We start from the raw sequence: 18,949 nt of genomic DNA on the forward strand, positions 1-18,949 counted from the left end.
ATGGTAGAGAAACAATATTTAAAGATTGTGATTATTCAAAACTGAGAAAGACACAAGTCCTTAGATCAGAAATGCATTCTCAATACCATGACAGTAAGTGAAGATAAATGACAATAAATCTGCACCTAGATACATTGTGGTGAAGCTGCTAAACAAAAAACACCAAATACTTTTTCAAATTTATGAAGAAGTGAATCTTTCATTCTTAAAAAAAAAAATGAAGAAAGAACACCCATAAAACAATGACATTATTTGTTCTAGTTCTCTGAAAAATACCGTTGGTAGCTTGATAGGGAGTGCATTGAATCTATAGATTGCTTTGGGCAGTATACTCATTTTCACTATATTGATTCTTCTGACCCATGAGCACACTATATTTCTCCATCTGTTTGTGTCATCTTTGATTTCTTTCATCAGTGTTTTATAGTTTTCTATATATAGGTCTTTTGTTTCTTTAGGTAGATTTATTCCTAAGTATTTTATTCTTTTCGTTGCAATGGTGAATGGAATTGTTTCCTTAATTTCTCTTTCTGTTTTCTCGTTGTTAGTGTATAAGAATGCAAGGGATTTCTGTGTGTTAATTTTATATCCTGCAACTTTACTATATTCATTGATTAGCTCTAGTAATTTTCTGGTGGAGTCTTTAGTGTTTTCTATGTAGAGGATCATGTCATCTGTAAACAGTGAGAGTTTTACTTCTTTTCCAATTTGGATTCCTTTTATTTCTTTTTCTGCTCTGATTGCTGTGGCAAAAACTTCCAAAACTATATTGAATAGTAGTGGTGAGAGTGGGCACCCTTATCTTATTCCTGACTTTAGGGGAAATGCTTTCAATTTTTCACCATTGAGGATAATGTTTGCTGAGGGTTTGCCATATATAGCTTTTATTATGTTGAGATATGTTCCTTCTATTCCTGCTTTCTGGAGGGTTTTTATCATAAATGGATGTTGAATTTGGTCAAAGGCTTTCTCTGCATCTATTGAGATAAACATAAGGTTTTTATTTTTCAATTTGTTAATGTAGTGTATTATATTGATTGATTTGAAGAATCCTTGCATCACTGGGATAAAGCCCACTTGGTCATGATGTATGATCTTTTTAATATGTTGTTGGATTATGTTTGCTAGAATTTTGTTAAGGATTTTTGCATCTATGTTCATCAGTGATATTGACCTATAGTTTTCTTTCTTTGTGGCATCTTTGTCAGGTTTTGGTATTAAGGTGATGGTGGCCTCATAGAATGAGTTTGGAAGTTTACCTTCCTCTGCAATTTTCTGGAAGAGTTTGAGTAGGACAGGTATTAGTTCTTCTCTAAATTTTTGGTAGAATTCACCTGTGAAGCTGTCTGGTCCTGGGCTTTTGTTTGTTGGAAGATTTCTGATTACAGTTTCAATTTCCATGCTTGTGATGGGTCTGTTGAAATTTCCAATTTCTTCCTGGTTCAATTTTGGAAAGTTGTACTTTTCTAAGAATTTGTCCATTTCTTTCAAATTGTCCATTTTATTTGCATATAGTTGCTGATAATAGTCTCTTATGATCCTTTGTATTTCTGTGTTTTCTGTTGTGGTCTCTCCATTTTCATTTCTAATTTTGTTGATTTGATTTTTCTCCCTTTGTTTCTTGATGAGTCTGGCTAATGGTTTGTCAATTCTATTTACCTTCTCAAAGAACCAGCTTTTGGTTTTGTTGATTTTTGCTATGGTCTATTTTGCTTCTTTTGCATTTATTTCTGCCCTAATTTTAAAGATTTCTTTCCTTCTACTAAACCTGGGGTTCATAATTTCTTCCTTTTCAAGTTGCTTTAGGTATAGAGTTAGGTTATTTATTTGACTTTTTTCTTGTTTTTTGAGGTAATTTTTGAGAGAACTAGAACAAATAATTTCACAATTTGTATGGAAATACAGAAAACCTCGAATAGCTGAAGCAACCTTGAGAAAGAAGAATGGAACTGAAGGAATCAACTTGCCTGACTTCAGTCTCTACTACAAAGCTACAGGCATCAAGACAGTGTGGTACTGGCACAAAGACAGAAATATAGATCAATGGAACAAAATAGAAAGCCCAGAGATAAATCTATGCATCTAAGGACACCTTATCTTTGAGAAAGTAGGCAAGAATATACAATGGAGAAAAGACAATCTCTTTAATAAGTGGTGCTGGGAAAACTGGTCAACCACTTGTAAAAGAATGAAACTAGAACACTTTCTAACACCATACACAAAAATAAACTCAAAATAGATTAAAGATCTAAATGTAAGACCAGAAACTATAAAACTCCCAGAGGAAAACATAGGCAAAACACTCTCCAATGCAAAACACTCTCCGACATTAACCACAGCAGAATCCTCTATGACCCACCTCCCAGAATATTGGAAATAAAAGCAAAAATAAACAAATGGGACCTAATTAAAATTAAGAGCTTCTGCACACAACAAAGGAAACTATAAGCAAGGTGAAAAGACAGCCTTCAGAATGGGAGAAAATAATAGCAAATGAAGCAACAGACAAAGGATTAATCAAAAATATACAAACAACTCCTGCAGCTCAATTCCAGAAAAATAAAAGACCCAGTCAAATAGTGGGCCAAAGAACTAAACAGACATTTCTCCAAAGAAGACATACAGATGGCTAAAAATCACATGACAAGATGCTCAACATCACTCACTATCAGAGAAATGCAAACCACAACCACAATGAGGTACCATTACAAGCCAGTCAGAATGGCTGCTATCCAAATGTCTACAAGCAATAAATGCTGGAGAGGGTGTGGAGAAAAGGGAACCCTCTTAAACTGTTGGTGGGAATGTAAACTAGTACAGCCACTATGGAGAACAGTGTGGAGATTCCTTAAAACACTGGAAATAGAACTGCCATATGACCCAGTAATCCCACTGCTGGGCATACACACTGAGGAAACCAGAATTGAAAGAGACACGTGTAACCCCAATGTTCATCGCAGCACTGTTTATAATAGCCAGGACATGGAAGCAACCTAGATGTCCATCAGCAGATGAATGGATAAGAAAGCTGTGGTACATATACACAATGGAATATTACTCAGCCATTAAAAAGAATACATTTGAATCAATCTAACGAGGGGGATGAAACTGGAGCCTATTACACAGAGCGAAGTAAGCCAGAAAGAAAAACACCAATACAGTATACGAACGCATATATATGGAATTTAGAAAGATGGTAACGATAACCCTGTATGCGAGACAGCAAGAGAGACATAGATGTATTGAACAGTCTTTTGGACTCTGTGGGAGAGGGTGAGGGTGGGATGATATGGGAGAATGGCATTGAAACATGTAAATTATCATATGTGAAACGAATCGCCTGTCCAATTTCGGTGCATGATACAGGATGCTTGGGGCTGGTGCACCGGGATGACCCAGAGGGATGGGATGGGGAGGGAGGTGGGAGTTCAGAATGGGGAATACATGTACACCCATGGCGGATTCAAGTCATTGTATGGCAAAACCAATACAATGTTTTAAAGTAAAATAAATAAATAAATAAATTTTTAAAAAATTCAAAAAAAAAAAACCAAACAAAAAACCAATGACAATTAGAATGAAAACTTCTCAGCAACCATAAATCAAAGAAGACAATGGGGGCAATTATTTCTGAATGAATAAAACACACACATACAAATAAAGCAAATTACAGCATTTCTACTCATTGAACTAATAGTTTCAAAAATTATAAAAATGAAAAGAACTTAGAAACTTGAGACAGTGTGTATGAAACAATACTGAATAAAACATATTCAGTGATTTGCATGTATATTGTGGCCACAACTATACATAACTATTTTTATTCTCTCGCCTGTTACATTATTGTAAGGACCAGAGAAGTGATTTTTAAGTAGTACAGGGAGCTGAATACTTTTTAATAGAGATATCTACAGGGAGAAGGAATGAAAGAAAGTGAAAATGAAACCAAGGATGGGTAAATACTGTTAGAGGATATTGAAAGAGTTTTTTGTAATTTTGAGGCCCTGGAATTTGGCCCTGTGGCTGCCAATGGCTATAAAGGAAGGGTTACAAGTATTTTTGCTTCTGTAAATCTCAACAGTACCGAGGGGACTGAAATCCCGAGTTGCGTAATTTGGAGATGGTATTAAGATCTCTCACAAAGGAAAAACAAACTACAGTCTCTCAAACTCTTGCCTCTTCCCAAAGTAGTTTGTTTGCCACTGGAGCCTCTCTGTTCCCTACAAATATTACCCCTGCTCCCAATCAACCCCATGCTTACCCTATTCAGTGACCATCTTCCAATAAATTAACTTGTCAGACAGCCCATTCTCTCTGGAACCTACTAAACATTAAGATGATCCACTACTTCAGAAGTAAGATACTCCCTACTGGGAAGCATACAAGTATTTCAAAGACCCCCGAAACAGTACCTTAATTTTAAAGGAGTGACTCCAAAAGGAGAACCTTGAGGCTCCATGACACTTCTTTGGGAATTTGGGAATTAGGTCTGAATTATCTATCCACCTCTGTGATTATAGTGACCACTATCAACAGCAACAGGAAGTGGGAGTCAAAGTAGCTATATAAACATGCAACCACCCATATAGGAACCTGGAAAAATCCGGGGGAAGCAATAAACATTTATACCATATAGAAAATGAAGGTTTGAGCCAATTTTATGTAAATCTTAAAAGTGAAGGAAGAACCCCCAACTACTCCTGGAATATTAATTGTTCAACCAGAAGTATTGTTCAAGAGAAATGAGAAGCCCTAGGACCCAGAGAACCTCCAGACAATAAGAGAGCATCCTTCAGAAGTCAAACTAAGAAGAAACTTCCTCCTGATTTGTGAACTATTGATTTCCCAAATACCACTCTGACTCCAGATTTAAGTATTACTGGAGGTACTGGGATAGCAGCAAACAGAGCTGGAGAGTTAGAGGTACCTTTGCTAGTGGCAGCTCAACATTCCTTTAGCTTTATAAACACAAGTTATTATCTACTAAACACAAATTATAATCTAAACACAAATTATAATCTAATTATGCAAGAAGGCTGCCTTCTTGCCCTTTTAGGTTTCAAACTCTCATCCAATTTTTGCCTCATGGGCAGAGTCAGCAAATACATTGTCTGATTTCCATGACTAGGGGAAGACACAAAACATATTAGGGAGAAAAGGAGAAACAGAATTATTTCACTGCATTGTTTTATATCTGCTGTCAAATGAATTATTCAGCCCTGTGTTTTTGCTGGGTCAATTGCATCCCCTTTCTCCCTTTGGATGCCTGCCGATGAGTAGGTCACTGCTCGCCAACCCAGTAAGCAGAGATGTGCCCTGAGAAGAAAGATGAGATTTAGATGGATTCCTTTTCATTCTTTACATAAGAATGAAATCTGTTTTGTTGTTGTTGCTATTTTTAATCCTGTGTGAAGTACTGGCAATATTATCTTCTAATCAAGTGTCACTGTCTTCTATCTTCTATCCCACTTTAAATTTGTACTGCCAAAAATATAACCACTATTCTCTCATCACCATAAAGCTTAAATGACTTCTATTTGGAGGAGTTATTTTTAAAATTTCAGTATTGACAACTCTTTTCAGAAGTCAGGAAGTGTCCAAGCAGTTTCAAACGCAAAGCAAGGGCAAAAGTGACACCTGGACTCAATTTTGGTGAGGTTTCTCAGTTTTATTTTCACTTTCCATGGGCAGAGTCAGAAAGTTTAGGGGGAGAAGGGGTGAATGATATCTCAATTCAGACTTTTCTGAAATTTGTTTTCAGGCCATTTTTTTTTTCTTCTCTCCCAAGTTATAAGACCTGGGCTGGTCACCGTATGAGAAAGACAAGGGCCCAAGCTGTAGGGACAGCTAAGGAATTGACTGCAGGGAACTTGGAGGATGTATTTGATGGGAAAATTGTGAACTTGACTGAGGCACAAGCCACATGATCTATCAAACCTGTTTGGGTGCCCAAGGGACAAATCCTACTATATGGAGAGTTCCCTAGCAAGAGTTAGGAGAAGTAGCATTGTGTCAAGGTGAAGTGAACAGATGCTGCATCTATACTGCTGGGTATGAACTCAAGCTCTGCCACTTATCAGCAATGTTGTCTTAAGCAAATTACTTAACCTCTCTGGGTTTTAGTTTGTACATTTGTAAAATAGGGAATCATAACAAGACCTAAAGCAGAGTTATGATGGTGTTTAAATGAGTTAATATCTATAAAATGCTTAGAACAGTACCTGGCACAAAGTTTTTGTAAGTGCTACATCTGTATGCTTGTCAAATAAAAAAATTAGAAGTGGGATGGGAAGAGGTTCTTGCTGGATAATGTTCTCCAAAGCTTTGCTTCAACTCTTTTCTCTCTGCCCCTGCTCACACATAACTTCTACTTTCTCAAGAGTTAAAATAGCAAATCATATTGGTCCTGGGAGGTGAAAGCTAGTATTATGACCAAAGTCAGTGATCTGTTAGCCCATCTGTAGATCAGGTAACATGTCTATAGCACAGACACAGAAAGCTCCAGGGTGCTAAGCAGAAAGCACATCCCCAAAAGCCTGTCCCAGCCAGCATCGATCTGAGGGAGACTCTTTCCCTCGTAGCCTGACTCTTTGTCAACCACAGCAGGGATGAGGTCAGTGGCCAAGGGCCTTATGTGTGGCCACTGGGAGGAGGTGAGCTCATGGCCAGTCTAGTTAGTTAGGGGCAGCCTGTGCTCTGCTGCAGCAAACAGCAGGTGGGCTACCCCTCCCCGTCTGCCCCACACCAGGACCAGGATGCTTCCCTCTCAGTGCGGAGGGTGGGGAAGACAAGCAGCAGGAAGAGCCTGGGTCAGGAGAAACTAACGGCACCCAGTCCCAAGATGGGTGGCAGGAACCTTGGCCAGCCCCAGTTTACTGATGAAAGTAAATTGAGAGAAAGCAGCAAACAAGGAAGGTTTGAGTTTTCTGAGGCCTGACACTTCTAAAATTTATTTTGAGTAGAGAGGAGCTCTTTAAGAAAAAGAATACAGAACACAAAACAAAATGCCCATGGCAACTGCAACGCTGCTCAATAGGGGGAGAATGTGACAGAGAGACAGTAAAAAAGTCACAGTGGAAAGAGACAATGGTCTTAACTTCTTGTGGTTAAAATATCTTACTAATAAAAACTTTACTAAGACCTAAGACCGTGACTGCACTGTTAAGGCTCCTCCTGAGGTCTTGGAGTGGTTTGGAAAGAACTGTGCAGGTGAGAAGCCCTGAAGCTTAGCCCCTTAGCTTGATGGTAAAGCAGCTGATATGATTAGCTGAGGGGCATTTAAGCAGGTGTAAGATGGCAGAAGGCCTGGGCTCCATCTCAGGTTGGACCTGCCATCAGCTGAGATACATGTTCTCAACTGTGATGCTTCCTTCTTCTCCATGAAAGTCTTTTTGGCTTGTGGTCTTGTGAACGCTGAATAGAAAGTGAGTAAAACCCATCAAGTCTCAAGCCCCAGCTTGCTGTTCAGGTTCATGGGGAGACAGTAGGAGGATTATAGGACTTTATAAAGCCAAAAGTGTGCTTACCAGAGAGCAGGAGGGCCATCACAATGAGAGTGTTTCGCAGTCCCATGGTGCTAGAGTTAAAACAGAGAAGATAAAACTCGATTAGAAAATGAAACCGAAAACCAAAATGTGACAAAGTCGAGTTTGAAATTCACTTCGGCGCATGGGTGTGGCAAAGATGATACAGTGTGTTCATCAAAGCCATTTTCTTTTTCTCCTAAACCTACAGACATACCCTATTTCCCAGCCCCCACCCCCATACTAAGTAGGCCGTGTGACTGGGTTTTGACCAGTGGAATTGTGAGCAGAAAAGATGGGCATTACTTCCAGGTACCACAGCGCTAAAGCCTTTCTCTTGCCTCCATCCCCTGCCTTCTTTGATGCAGAGGATCCAGAGGAGGAGTCCAAGCAGCCAGAAGATGGTAAAGCCTCACTATGAAAGAAGCTGATTGGCTGAACAAATTAATAAAACAGCTCTTAACACCCCACAGTGATCTATATTGGACTGTGATGTGAACAAAAAATAAAATTTTGGTGTGTTAAGTTAATGAAATTTTGGGAGTTGTTTACTGAAGTAGCTGAGAAAGAAATGGCAACCCATTCCAGTATTCTTGCCTGGGAAATCCCATGGTGAAAGAGGAGCCTGGTAAGCAACAGTCCACGGGGTTGCAAAGAGTCAGACACAACTGAGCAACTAAAACGGCAATAGCAGCATTATTATCTTGACCAATAAAAGGATATGGTGGGGCAAATAGAAAGTATTTATGGCTTCCCTGGTAGCTCAGTTGTTAAAGAATCTGCCTGCAATTCTGGAGACCTTGGTTTAATTTCTGGGTTGGGAAGCTCCTCTGGAGAAGGGATAGGTTACCCACTCCAGTATTCTTGGGCTTCCCTGGTGGCTCAACTGGTAAAGAATCGCCAGCAATGTGGGAGACCTGGGTTTGATTCCTGGGTTAGGAAGATCCCCTGGAGAGGGAAAGGTTACCCATTCCAGTATTTTGGCCTGGAGAATTTCATGGACTGTATAAGTCCATGGGGTCTCAAAGAGTCATATACGACTGAGCGACTTTCACTTTCATGTTTAGAAATCAATTTTTCTTTGGCTTCCCTGCAGTTTTCAAACATTAATGTGCATAAAAATTATCTGGAGGGCATGTTAAAGCAGATTCCTGGGCCTTTTCCACAGCAATTCTGATTTAGTAGATTGAGTGAAATCCATGACTCACAAACTCACAGATGATTAGTGATGCTCCTGGTCTAAGGAGCCCACTTTGATAATCCTGTACTAGTGTTCACTTAATCTATGTGATGGAGCCAAGGAAAATGATAGGCATTGCTCTATAACCTCCATGCTCTCTCTTTTCTTTTCCTGCCCTCCACCTTTCTTCATTCACCCATTTACCCCAACTTAGACCAAAAAGGCTGTAGAGTGGCTTACAGGGAAGCATAGAATAGGGAAGATGAACAACATTACAAACAGGGGAAAAGCAAACCAGATGTAGGAATACAAAATGGAGTCAAGTACAATGCCAAAGCTAAATGCTTACCATAGAAATTTGCCCACTTTGTATGATATGGGTCACAAGTTTGGCTTGTTAACTTTTTAACAGCTAAAGTGATAAGGAAACTCTAATTGGTGAATCAATTTCAAGATCTGTCCATGAGATAAAAATAAACGAATGCTCAGGTGAAAGTATACAACTATTCCTGATCCAATAGCATACATTTCTTCCCTGCAGGTAATTTGTCTAGAAGCCATCTTTGATGCCTGTGGGTTATGCTAGACACCCTTCCTTTCCTTTCCCATAACACCTAGTGCATGACTTTAAGCTGAAAGTATTTGTTATGTTTCTTTCCTTCTGGACTGTAATTTCTTTTTTTTTAAATAAAAATTTTTTAATAGATCATACCTGCTCATAGTACTAAATTTGAAATACAAGGGCAATAAACAGTGGAAAGTAACTCCGTGCCAACCCTGCCCTCTAGCAGTTTGATTTCTCCCCATAGCAATAAGTGTTGACCACTTTTACCTGTTAGCAGTTTCTTGCCTCTACTTGCACTTATTTGAGACAAAGAGAAATGAAAACTTAGACCCATTTTTTAAAAAAATTTTATTATAAAGCACAAATGTTAGCACACTATAATGCAGTTTTGCACACTAACTACTCCCTTGGAGATTTTTTTTGTGTCCACACATACTGGGTATCCTCATTCTAACAGTTGCATATTATTCTGGTGTTTTCTATTGGATGGCAATAATTTACTTTACCAGCCCCTATCAATAGACATTTGGGTTTTTTCCAATCTTCTGCTGCAATGAAGAGCCTTGATCATATGCCAAATCATATATGTGAGAATAAGCTATCTTCCTAGGAGCAGAATGGCTTGACCAAAAAGTTAAAAAGCAACTTCAATTTTAATCTTCACACATATTGGAAAATTGTTCTCCCTTAAAACTAGATGCTTATGTTTCCACCAACAAAATCACAGCATGAAAAAAAAAAAAAAAATCACAGCATGAGTGTCCTTATTTTCATATAGATTTTGCCAAAAAAGATTTCTAATTCGTAATCTTTACCAATTAGTTCAGTTCAGTTGCTCAGTTGTGTCTGACTCTTTGTGACCCCATGGACTGCAGCACACCAGGCTTCCCTGTCCATCACCAACTCCTAGAGCTTGCTCAAACTCCTGTCTATCGAGTCGGTGATGCCATCCAACCATCTCATCCTCTGTTGTCCCCTTCTCCTCCTGCCCTCAATCTTTCCCAGCATCTTTTCTAATGAATTGGCTCTTTGAATCAGGTGGTCAAAGTATTGGAGTTTCAGTTTCAGCATCAGTCCTTCCAATGAATATTCAGGACTGATTTCCTTTAGGATTGACTGGTTGGATCTCCTTGCAGTCCAAGGAACTCTCAAGAATTGTCTCCAACACCACAGTTCAAAAACATCAATTCTTCTGTGCTTAGCTTTCTTTATAGTCCAACTCTCACATCCATACACGACTATTGGAAAAACCATAGCTTTAACTAGAAGGACCTTTGTCAGCAAAGTAATGTCTCTGCTTTTTAATATTGATCTTTACCAGTAGGGAAGGTTAAAATGACATCTCATTGTAATTTTTAAAAAATTCCTTTTTTGTTGTCATGAAATACACATAACATAAAATTTACCATCTTACTCATTTCTAAAGTGTGCAGTAATATTAAACACATTTACATTTGTTGTGCAACCATCACTACCACCCATCTCCAGAACTCCTTTCATCTTGCAAAACTGAAATTCTGTACCCATTAAATACTAACTCCACACGCTTCTCCACTCCCTCTGTCCCTGAAAAGCATCATTCTACCTTCTATCGCCATGAATTTGACTACTTTAGGCACCTCATATAAGTAGACTCATACAATGTTTGTCTTTTGTGTCTGGTTTATTTAACTTAGCATAATGTATTCAAGATTCAAGCATTTTGTAGCACGTGTCAGAATTTCCTTTCTTTTTAAGGCTGAATAATATCCTATTGTATGTAAATGCCACATTTTGTTTATCCATTCAACTGTTGATGGACATCCGAGTTGCTTCCTCTTTTTGGCTGCTGTGAATTATGCTATGATCACGAGTGTACAAATATCTCTTCCAGACATTGCTATCATTTCTTTTGAGTATATACTCGAAAGTGGAATTACTGGATCATATGGTAATTCTATTTTTAATTTTTGAGGGAACTGCCATATTGTTTCTCCCTGGATATATCATTTACATTCTCATTAACTGTGTACAAGAATTCCAATTCTCCACATTCTTGCCAACACTTGTTATTTTCTGTAATTCTTTTCTTTAGTACCCATCCTAAAGGGTGTGAGGTGTTTCTCACTATAATTTTTAAATGAATTTCTTTTATTTTGTGTATGAGCATCATTTCAAATGTACAAGAGATAATATTTTCTATTCCATATCTGTACATTTCTTTTGCCTATTATTAATTTGGGTCACTGGCCTTTTTTTTTTCCTTATTGATTTGTAGAGCTCTTTTATATTTAAAAAATTAGTGCTAATTAGTCACTGGCCTTTTTTTTTATTGATTTGTAGAGCTATTTTATATTTAAAAAATTAGTGCTAATTAGTGAACAATGAGAAAATTTGTGTTTTGTGACAGTGAGTTACAAATATATTCAGTTGCCAAAGCACATAGTAGGTGTCCAATCTGTGTACCTCGCACTCTCTCCCAATTGTTCTGCCTTCCTTCCAGTATTTTAATAAGTTTCAGAACTTGGGCACTATCTTTTGGGCCAAAGCTGACACCAGTAAGTGGTAGAATCTGGAAAAAGAGCTCTGTTTTTTAAAAATTGAAGTATAGTTGATATAAAATGTTGTGTTAATTTCTGGTGTACATCAAAATGATTTAGTTGTATATATGTATATATTCTTTTTCAGATTATTTTCCATTATAGTTTAATACAAGATACTGAATATAGTTCCCTGTGAGTTACAGTAGGAGCTTGCTGTTGATATTATATATAGTAGTTTTGTATCTGTTAATCCTAGACTCCTAATTTAATCCCTTCCCTTCTTCTTCCTTTGGCAACCATAAATATGTTTTCTATATCTGTCTGTTTCCATTTTATAAATAAGTTCATTTGTATCATAAAGATTCCATATGTAAGTAATAGCATATGATATTTGTCTTTTCCATGTCTGAGTTACTTCATTTAGTATGATAATCTCTAGGTCTATCCATGCTGCTACAAATGGAATGATTTCATTCCTTTTTATGGCTGAGTAATATTCCACTGTATATATACCACACGTTCTTTATCCACTCATCTGTTGAACATTGCTTCCATGTCTTGGCTACTGTAAGTAGTGCTGCTATGAACACTGGGTACATGTATCTTTCTGAATTAGAGTTTTCTTTGGATATATGCCCAGGAGTGGGATTGGTGGATCGTAAGGTAAAGGAGTTCTCTATTTAATTCCTGTGCACTTCATCATCCTAAATCACTACCAATATCCAATTTGTCATAGATTCTGTGGACTGTGAACCCTGTGAGTCTGAACTCCTACCTAGTATAAAAATCTCACACTGTTTGCAAACCAAGTATCAGTATGTTTGATGTAATCAAAGTTTTTTTCCTCCCTGGGTGATGTATCAAATAGGACACACCATCAAAATTATACTTTGGTATAAATTTAATGAATCACCTTTAATTCAAATAATTACATGAAATCTGTATGGTCCTGGGAAATCCTGGACAGATGATCCCTGTAATTTATTCAGTGGGAAGGAGCACCGGGTCTGAGAAGGACATCAAAATTATTTTTTGCTTCTCTATTTGGAATCTCTGTCTTCTCCTGGGTGAGAAGCTGCCTCTCCTTAACTTCCTCTCATTGATACTGGTATCATTCTCTCAAACTACGTACAATAAACCTAACAGATGATAGAAAATAAATCTAAGCCTAACATACTTCTATCAAAGCCTTTTATGGATTTTTGGGAAGAGCAATCATGTTTGTCCTTGAAATCCTGCCCCAGAAGTGATATTCCTAGTAAACTTCCCTAACTAACTTAGAGACTGCATACCATCCTGACCAACACTTAAGGTTTACCAGAGGCCCTATTAAAATATAGGGCTAAAACTCGAGAGTGTCATGATACTCTTTTAGACAGTATGAATGTATAAAAATATACTCTTTTATACATGTGAAAAATTTCTCTCCACTCGAGCCATGGAGTGTGTGTAAGGGGCCAGTTTTCTTCAATGTCACTGGCTGTGAGGCAGAGCAGAAATGTCACTGCTCCCTGTGCAATGAACTCTTAACCACAACTACGAGTCATGACTTTCTCCAGAGGGCCCGAGAAGTAGAAACTCTAGGTTTTGGAGGGAGAGAGAAGAAAGGGGATTGGGAGAGGAAAGAACCTAAGAATTTACAGGGGAGATTCTCTGTGAGGATATTTCTGTCAGTTGTGAGCAGAATAAAGTCTGTAGGTGACTGAACTGGCCAAAAACCTAGAACGAGTTTCAACGTTCTATTTAGCTGGAGGTTCACCTCCAAAACTAAAGAAAAGCACCCATCAGACACTATCTTCTCTTACTTTACATACCTGGCCATCATAGAATGTGAGTGAGAGTCAACTCAACGACCAAGTGTATTATTCCTCACAGCAAGGTGGGATTTTATTTCCCCATGTTGCAGGTAAAGAAATAGAGTTTCTTCCCTGCATTCTTTTTCAATTTTATTGAGATAACATTGGTTTACAACATTTTTTTCATGTATACAACATTATATTTCCACTTCATACGACATTATATTTCCATTTCCGTATACACTACAGTTTGCTCACCACCAGAAATTTAGTTTCCATCCATCATTCATTGTGTTCTTTTTAACTCTTGTATAGTTCCTTTAAAAGTTCCAGTTGGTTTCAGATGTGCTGTTGTTATTGCTTAGTCACTCAGTCATGTCCAACTCTTTTGTGACCCCATGGACGGTAGCCTGCCAGGCTCCTCTGTCTATGGGATTCTCCAGGCAAGAATACTGGAGTGGGTTTTCATTCCCTTCTCCATCTTCCCGAACTGGAGATCAAACCTGAATCTCTTGTGTTGGCAGCCAGATTCTTTACCACTGAGCCACCAGGGAAGCCCCAAGTGTGCTTTAGGAGCAAGGAAAAAAGATATCAATTCTACCCACTCTCAGGGTAACAAGGGAACAGCACACATCCCTGGATCCAGGTGTGATGGCAGCTCCTAGAATCAGAGTGAGACACTCAGGGGGACAGGCGGGGCTAGATGTAGGATGGACCACAGTGTCCCTGTGTATCAGGGACATTTCTGTCCTGAGCTGCCATCCAGTCCACAAATATTGCTTGAGCACCTATTACGTGCCAGGTAGAGAATGCTTCTCTCCACCCCAGCCCCGGACAGGTAATGAGTTTGTTGGCCTGGGCTGACCTCCAGACACATGTTACTGTGTTTCAGCAAAGCTTCACCTAGAAGAGTTCTGGGAACTACGTGCATTGGGACAGAACAAAGGGGATTAAGAAGAGCTCTTTTTCGTCTCAAGTCTGCAGGAGGATGTGGGATCTAGTTCAGACGAAAGGCCGTACGCAGATATGGTGAGGTGGTGTTGGCCAGTCACGGGGTGGGACAGGGGAGTACACATATGATGGCTCAGGAAGTGAGAGAAAGATTCCAAGGCAGAAGTTGGGGAGCAGCAAAAAAAGTTCCCTATTTCACTACTTTGTCTAGAATATTAGTGGTGATCAGGGCACCAGGAAAAATGCTGATAGGTTTTCTGGTGTCTAATGAAGGTTGTTCATTGAGACAGTCTCATGCAAACATGTAGTGAATTTACTCAGTGTCAGGCTTGTTCTAGAGGTTGTGAGGGAGTGTAAAGATGTTCAGGCCTTGATTCCTAACCCAGAGCTAAAAAGAAAAACAGAGTGTCCACAAATAGCTACCATTCAAGCTCCAGGCCAGTGTGGAAGGTGGACTCATTCATCTCCTCCCAGCACATATGAGAGTCCTTGTTCCGAACAAAGCAAAAGATGCCATAATTTCCATGGAGGGAGGACTAGGTTGGCCTCATTCCAATGTTCAGACCCCAGTACTTTGTTTTCTGCCAGCTTGTACTGTGACTGGCCAAGCAAGCATGCTGGATGGGCACTGCCAGCTTAGGGAGAAGACAGTGAAGGCAGGACAAGCTGCCCAGGGCCTTGACTGGCCTCAGGGTGACACGCTGTGTCAATCACTTCTCAGGGCACCAGAACCTGAAGCTCTACCCTTAGAACAGCTATGATTACCTTGTAGGTCCTTGGAGGAATAGGGTAGGTTTATTTCCTTTTTCACAAAGTTTCTGAACTGCAAAATAAGAAGGTTGCTGGGAATTGACTGTATCTGAATTTTAACTTCTGACAGGGTGTCTCGTGACATGCTTGAGAGCAGTGGAAAAATGTGGGGATACATATTCATACAGATACTTGGCTGTGCCCCAAGGTTGTTCGTTCATTTAACAAATATTTATGGAGCCAGGCCTTGTTCGAGGTGCTGGGAATAGAATGATGAGCAAAACTGGAAAGGACTCCTCTTCCTATAGTTGATTATAGGTTAGTAGATGAGCAGGATGATGATCATACAAATACATGTAAAATTACAATGATGACAAGTGCTACAGAGGAGAGCTTCATGGTGCTTGGAGGGCCCATAATAGGTCTAGTCTAAACTGAGATTTGAAGAATGATGTGATAGATTAAAGATGGACACATATTCTTTGCTACTCCTCCCTCCTACCCCTTTGTGACCTCTAATTTCCTCTCCTTGAGTCTGGGCTGGCCTTAGACATTTGTTTGACCAATAGAGTACCCTAGAAGGGATGTTTAGGACTTCTGGGGCTAGGTCAAAAGAAGTCTTGCAGTGTTTGTCTTTCTTGGAATATGGGGCTCAGAGCCACTATACAAGATGTCCCACTACTGAGACCACCATCATGGAAATGCCGTGTGTAGGCATTTGGGTCAACAGTCCCAGCTGAAACCAGCCTTCCAGCCATTTCTGCCAACCCACCAAATATGTGAATAAAATCCTGAATCCTTTAAATCAAAGGTCAGCAAACTGCAGCCTGAAGACCAAATCAGACCACCACCTATTTTTACAAATAAAGTTTTGTTGAAATGCAGCTATAACCACTACTTTAATTATTGTCCTTGACTGTTTTTTGTACTGCAGTGATAGAGTTGAGAAGCTGTGACAGAGATCATATGGCCTGCAAAGCTGAAAATATTTTCTATCTGGCCTTTTATAGAAAAGAAAAAAAATACTGACACTTGTTCTAGATCAGCACTGTCCAATAGAAATATAATGCAAGCCAAATATGTAATTTAAAAATGTCTGGTAGCCACATTAAAACATTTAAAAACAAATGAAATTAATTTCAGTAATATATTTTATCTAATCTAATATCTAAAATATTATTTCAATATGTGATCAATATAAAAATTATTAATGAATATTTTACATTATTTTTCCCGTACTAAATCTTCAGAATCACGTGGGTATTTTATACTTACAACACACCTCATTTAAGATGAGCTACATTTCAAGTAATCAGTAGGTACATGTGGCTAGTGGCTACTAAATTAGATAGTATACATCTAGACTAGCCCATTCATCAGCTAAGTGACCAAGTTGATGCCATGAGGACCAGAAAAATCACTTAGAAGGCTGTCAGAACTTCTGACTCACGTGTTATGAGAAAGAGTAAAATATTCATTGTTCTAAGCTGCTAAGTTTGGGGGCAGTTTCTGGTGCATCAACAGGTAAGCAGAACAGATTGAATAGGTGCTAAGTAGGTGAAGGTTGGTAGAGTGACTTGGAAAGTACTAGGCAATGGGACCAGCATGTGCAAAGGCCCTGAGGGCACGCACATGAGAGAAGGTTGATGTGGGTATAGGGGTGGAGGACAAGATTGGAGCGGTCAGCAAGGGCCAGACCGTGCTTATATTGTGGGTCAGTTAAAGATTTTGTCCTTTATTCTGATAGCAACATGAACAGCAGAGGAGTGACATAATCAGGTTTGCGTTTTGAAGATGACTGGCTACTGTGTAGCAGATGGATAGTAGAGAAGCCAGGGCAGAGGCCACCAGACCAATCAGTTGGCTACTGTAGTCATTTAAGTGAAAGAAGATGGCTTTTTGTTGTAGGTTGTGGTGGGAAAAGTAGATAGAAATGGATAGGTCCAAGCAGAATTTAGAATTATAACAAGCAGGATATGATGATGGATTAAATATGGGGGATGAGAACAATGTATTGATTGATTCATTCACTCAACAACTGAGTACGAGAAATCATTCTTGTTTAATAGGCTGAAACTAGGTGGGTACTGTGGGGCTCTCTGTTTTTTACTTTCTCATTTTTACATGTTTAGTAAAACTATGAATGAAAGCACAGAAGTCATACTTCTGCTTTCAAACGTGCAGATGTACATAAAAATGTGCACGAGAATAAGCCAGATAGCTATTGGTCAGTTGGTCAGCTGAAAAGAGAGTATGATACTAGCATGCTAAATCTCAGGGTACACTTAAAGATCCACACTTAAGTGAAGTAGAATAGTAGAAAATAGAGAAGAGCTTATCCGCAGTAAATACAAAAATCATACAAATGTCAGCGTGGCAAGGCTAACCAAAAGTTAATTCGCTCTTAGAATGTGGTCACTGTGCTCTGTGCTAATCAGACCACATCATTTGTGGTATCACATTCAGTGAGGTCTGTTATACTTGAATGACCATGGCAAATTAGAGTTTATCAAGGGATTCACCAGGGAATAATGAAAGTCTGTCAAATGAGGAACAATCGAAAGGCCTGGGGGTAACTAACTTTAAGCAGAGAAACCTGCAAGTGCCCAAAGCTGTCTGCAAATATTTAAGGGCCCTCCCACAGGAAGACACTTGCACTGTTGTTAAAGGGACAGTAGTTCCAATACTGAAAGATACAGGGAGCCAGATCTCAGCTTCAGGTGATCAAGAACTTTGAATAGAGTGCTACCGCCAAGGACTGGACTTTCTTATGAGATAATAAGCTCCTCATCACCAGAACTGCTCAGGCAAAAGTAGAGTAATAACGCAGAGGAGACATTTTAAAAGAGATTCTTTAATTGAGTGGGTGGTTGAACTGCATAACTTTGAAGTCTTCCTTGAAGCTTCTCATTACATTCCCAGAAAGGAGGAAAAATAAGGGAGAAAACCTGGACACACCCACATTTCTGGGAGAAAACTGGACACACCACTTTTCTCTACCCCCATCCAATTTCATTCCTCCAACTTTTAGCATAGTATACAGTCGCAAAGAGTCAGACACAACTGAAGTGATTTAGCACAGCACACATAGTGTGGTGGTCTTCCCAGGTGGCACTTGTGATAAAGAATCCACTTGCCAATGCAGGAGACATAAGAGACTCAGGTTCAATCCCTGCATTGGGAAGAACCCCCTGGCACGGTAACCCACTCCAGTATTCTTGCCTCGAGAATCTCATGGACAAAGGAGCCTGGCAGACCACAGTCCATAGGATTGCAGAGAGTCAGACATGACTGAAGCGACTTCACACACACACACACACACACACATTGTGGTATGTTTAAAGGATCCCAGGTCTGTGGAGGACCTTCTGAGTTGACAAGTGGTCCAAGGTTTCAAAAGAGATAGAGAACAGCAAGTAATCCTATGGTCCAGAAGGGTGGGGTAAAGATGGGGATATCTAACCTGGGACTTAAAAGTAGGTCAGTTTTGGTCTCAGAACTGTACCCTGGTGACAGGAACAGAGTGAGCTAGGAATATTATTGCTTGCTGGAAAAAGTCAAGTTCAGTTGAAGCAGATGAGGCTTCTACCCCGTGCTCCCAGCCAGCTCAGTCTGATCCTTTCACTCCAGAGAGATGTCAGCCTAGGCCATTGCATAAGAGA

General features: G+C 39.3%; 1 protein-coding gene across 10 annotated transcripts in view; it reads right to left on the bottom strand.

Annotated features, from left to right (window-relative positions):
• The window catches only part of CD86 (CD86 molecule), a 66,864-nt gene that overhangs the window by 23,356 nt on the left and 24,559 nt on the right, over nt 1-18,949 (bottom strand). For all 10 annotated transcript variants that reach the window (XM_043874940.1, XM_043874942.1, XM_043874944.1 and 7 more), the window contains exon 2: nt 7,527-7,576. In XM_043874940.1, the coding sequence (XP_043730875.1) occupies nt 7,527-7,572 (46 nt within the window). In that variant the 5' untranslated portion in view covers nt 7,573-7,576. The remainder of the gene's footprint in view (nt 1-7,526; nt 7,577-18,949) is intronic.

This window comes from Cervus elaphus, chromosome 19, assembly GCF_910594005.1.
Source record: "Cervus elaphus chromosome 19, mCerEla1.1, whole genome shotgun sequence".
Taxonomy (NCBI): domain Eukaryota; kingdom Metazoa; phylum Chordata; class Mammalia; order Artiodactyla; family Cervidae; genus Cervus; species Cervus elaphus.